Source organism: Oppia nitens, unplaced genomic scaffold (assembly GCF_028296485.1).
Source record: "Oppia nitens isolate AA-2021 unplaced genomic scaffold, nextdenovo-longstitch-racon4-pilon3 scaffold14_pilon_pilon_pilon, whole genome shotgun sequence".
In the NCBI taxonomy this organism is placed as follows: Eukaryota; Metazoa; Arthropoda; class Arachnida; order Sarcoptiformes; family Oppiidae; genus Oppia; species Oppia nitens.
Window position 1 is genome coordinate 454,147 of NW_026533193.1, and position 4,124 is coordinate 458,270.

The window sequence follows — 4,124 nt, forward strand, 5'->3', positions numbered from 1 at the left end:
ACACACACAATCAAACATAACTAAACTATTCAAGTAGTTATACTCATATCATATCTACTAACAAATCCACTAAAATAGGTCGTCAATTGTCTGAAACGGTTGGCCAAAACCAACAACATATGCATCATAACTACTATACATCAGCCGAACACCGATATCGTAAACATGTGCGACCAGCTCTATCTGCTGGCCAAAGGTGGCCACTGTATATATTGGGGACCGCATCGGGATCTATGGCAACATATGGCCGACTGTCAGATCGTTATCGGCAATACCGCAGCTGCCGTTTCAGCCGTTGATGGTCGCCATCGACAAGTGCTACCCATAGATACGGTTATCAATATCGGATCGATGGGTACCAAAGATGCCGATGTTCAACGTCTAATCAATCGTATGGACGAAATAGTTACTGAACGGCTCCGGGATGTCGACTCATTGTTGACTCAAACCATAGCACAACGACAGCGAAAACGATTTTCTCTACGTCAGTGTCTAATACTGATAGGCCGGACCCTTAGCGAAATATATGCCGGCAATTGGCAACAGTTGGCCATACATTTGGCACTCATGATACTGTCGGCGCTAATATTTCCGTTAACCTTTCCGACGGATGTCGGAGCCAGTAGTGATTGTTTACAGTTTGGCGGCGGAGGAGGCGGTCAACAACAACAACAACATACTGGCCGGTCGTGTTTCGATCAGGTGGTCAACAATGATGTTAACTTTTTCAACTTTTCGCTTATCGGTATCTATGTGTTTATACATAATCTACTACAGGGTGTCATATCGGTTGCCCGATTTGATCCCAGATTACGGCGATTTCAATTTGAACACCAAAACGGTATGTGTATGTGTATGTGTATGTGTATGTGTATGTGTATGTGTATGTGTATGTGTATGTGTATGTGTATGTGTATGTGTATGTGTTGACCATAACCATTGTTATTATACTGTATATGTATGTATATCATCTAACTATCTATCATATCTATCTACTGTATATATATATAGCATGGTATAGCACCGGTACGTTTTTGCTAACCGAGTCCATCATAAGCTTTGTACTGATCACTATAAATACAACCATCAGTACGTCGTTAGTCTATTATACTACTGGCCAACCCCGTGAATCGGGTCGCTATTGGCCGTTTCTGTACGGTTCGGTAATGTTTGCCCAGTGTACCGATGTAATGGCCAATCTGGTTAGCCTACTGTTGCTATCCAATCGACCATTGAGCTACATGTCCGTCAATTGTCTAATGATTATGACAACTATATTTTCCAATATGTTTATCCGATTGGACGATATTGGACGGGTAGGCCAATGGATGGGCAATCTATATCCGGGCCGATTTGCGTCAAGTATATTACTGATGGCAATATACGGCCAAAATCGGTGCCCTGAGCCCAGTGTTAGCAATTTACTGTACACATACAATCTCAATGATCCCCGACTATTGGTCGAGTATTGTCTAAATATGGTCAAACTGTTTGTCGGCTATAGAATCGGTTGTCTAGTGGTAGCGCTTATCCTAAATAATCCATGGGTTTGGCAATCGATGGTTAAACTGATTTGTTGTCAAAAAGGAGTCGGCGATAGTAATCATAGAAAAACAGTTAGTAGTAGTAGTGATACAATAGAAATGTCAACACTGGCGGCGGCGGCACCAGGAGGTGGAGGAGGAGGAGGGACTGTTGTCTCCAACAACAGTGACAGCAAATCAATATACTATGATTGCTATGAAACGGTAGACGAATTGTATACGAGTGCCGCCGATCTAATTGAGTATAATCTTAACAAACAATTCAATGATGAGGACAATGAGGAACGGTATCAACAAATAGCAGTTATTACTACTACTACTACTACTACTGTTGCCGATGATAATCATTGTCCTGATATCAGATCCCTGTGTATCGGTTGGTCTGAACTGACCATACGTTTGGACAAAACTTTTTGTTCGCCAGAGAAACTCATACTGAGATCGGTTAGCGGATGTGTCGAGTTTGGGACACTGACGGCACTGATGGGACCGTCCGGTGCCGGCAAAACATCGCTGTTGTTGGCATTGAACGGCCGCTACCAGGAGCTGATGACCCGGGAGTCGATGGTCTATATGAGCCCGAATCGTCGGGTACGCCGATGTTTCATTGGTCAGGATCAACGGGAACACCTGATGACCGGTTTGACTGTACGCCAGTCGATAGTCTATGCGTCCAAATTGAAAAACAGTTCGGCCGTTAGCGGCGATAGACTACTCGTCCACCACTCACACGAGTCGATAGCCAGAAAACTGATGCAGGAGTTGGCACTGACCGACTTGAGGGACATCGATGTCAGCAAATGTAGTTCAGGTCAACAAAAACGTGTGGTAATGGCCATGGAGTTGACTGCCCGACGGAAACCGAATCTGATTTGTGTCGACGAACCCACTTCGGGAGTGGACAGCTATTCCGCTCAGTTGATGATCAAATGTTTCCGACGACTGGCCAAACGTCATCGCTTATCGATCATAACGTCCATACATCAGCCGAATATGGATATCATTGAACTGTACGATCAGCTCTACATACTGGCCAAAGGCGGTATAACCGTTTACTCGGGTCGGGCATCGGGTATTGGCGAACATTTACACCGTTGTATGATTGACTACTGTCCACATAGTCAGATAGCTTTGGAAGTTATTGTCAGGCAAGCAGCTAACGGTCCCAATGATGGGCAGGTGCTTGAAATGCAACGACAAACCCAACAACAACAGTTCAGGGCATACACTGCTACTACTACTACTACCTGTGCCAACATAACCACCACTACTACTACTACTACAAAGCATTTTAGTTTCCAAGAGTTTTACCAATTGTTGGCCCGTTATCTCCTATACAATGGACAGTATGGTTGGCGTCTACATCTATGCTACTTTAACATACTAATTGGTTTGACATTGTTTACACGTATTATATTTTCGCTGGATTTGGAAGCATCGGACAGTTGTGTCGATATTACAGCCAATCAGAGTAGTCTGATTTGTTTGCATACACCGACTACCCTCCGGTTGACGACATTATTGATCTATAATTATAATTACTTGAGATTTATAGCAATGATTTGCAATATTATCCAATTGGTTGTTACATCGATAACATTTTCCAGTGATTTTAGGCTATTCCTCAATGAAAACCGTAATAGTAAGTAATTAGTAATTAATAATAATAATAATAATAATAATAGTTTAAATTATATAACATACCCATAATATACCCATAACATACCCATAACATACCCATAACATACCCATAACATACCCATAACATACCCATAACATACCCATAACATACCCATAACATACCCATAACATACCCATAACATACCCATAACATACCCATAACATACCCATAACATACCCATAACATACCCATAACATACCCATAACATACCCATAACATACCCATAACATACCCATACACACACATACATACACTGAGGACAGTTATCATTTTAGGTTAAAGCTATACAGTACATGTTATAACCTGTTTGTTTGTATTACCTAATAGACTGGTACAGTACTGAATCCTACTATCTGGTCAAACAGCTTATGGATATTGTACCGGCATTGGCCACCACAGTATCGGTAGTGTTTATTGTCGACATTTACGTTAACCGATCGATGACCTGGTCGCTAGCCGTATCGCTAACCTTGTCTACCCTATCATTCCAGAGTATGGGCCATATTGTCGGCATACTGTTCCCCACCAATGCAACTGTTGTCAGTATAATGATAATACCTATACTGACGTTAACAAGCAATACGATAGCGCCCACCGCATCCTATAATCAATTTATTAAACAGTTATCAAATTTATCAGTAATTAAACAATCGCTAACCTATTTGCTGATAGCTATGTACGGTTTTGATAGGTGTCCCCAGGGTAGTCATATATCGTCAATGCTGTACAGATATAGTCTAACCGATGGGGACTACAGGCGCGATCGGCATCTATTGATCGTACAGTTAGTCATCTATAAATTGTTAACATATATACTATTGAAATTGAAAGTCAATTATGATAATTGGTTTAGACTATCGACGGCTAGACAACTGTGTTGTCGTCTAAAGTTTTTTTGA

General features: G+C 41.7%; 1 protein-coding gene across 1 annotated transcript; it reads left to right on the forward strand.

The window, feature by feature from the left end:
• The first annotated feature begins 41 nt into the window (after window positions 1-41).
• LOC128961998 (uncharacterized) lies at window positions 42-4,124 on the forward strand. Its single transcript, XM_054308329.1, has 3 exons — window positions 42-841; window positions 1,012-3,186; window positions 3,553-4,124. The coding sequence occupies exons 1-3, from the start codon at window positions 166-168 to the stop codon at window positions 4,122-4,124; spliced, it is 3,423 nt and encodes a 1,140-aa protein (XP_054164304.1). The 5' UTR covers window positions 42-165.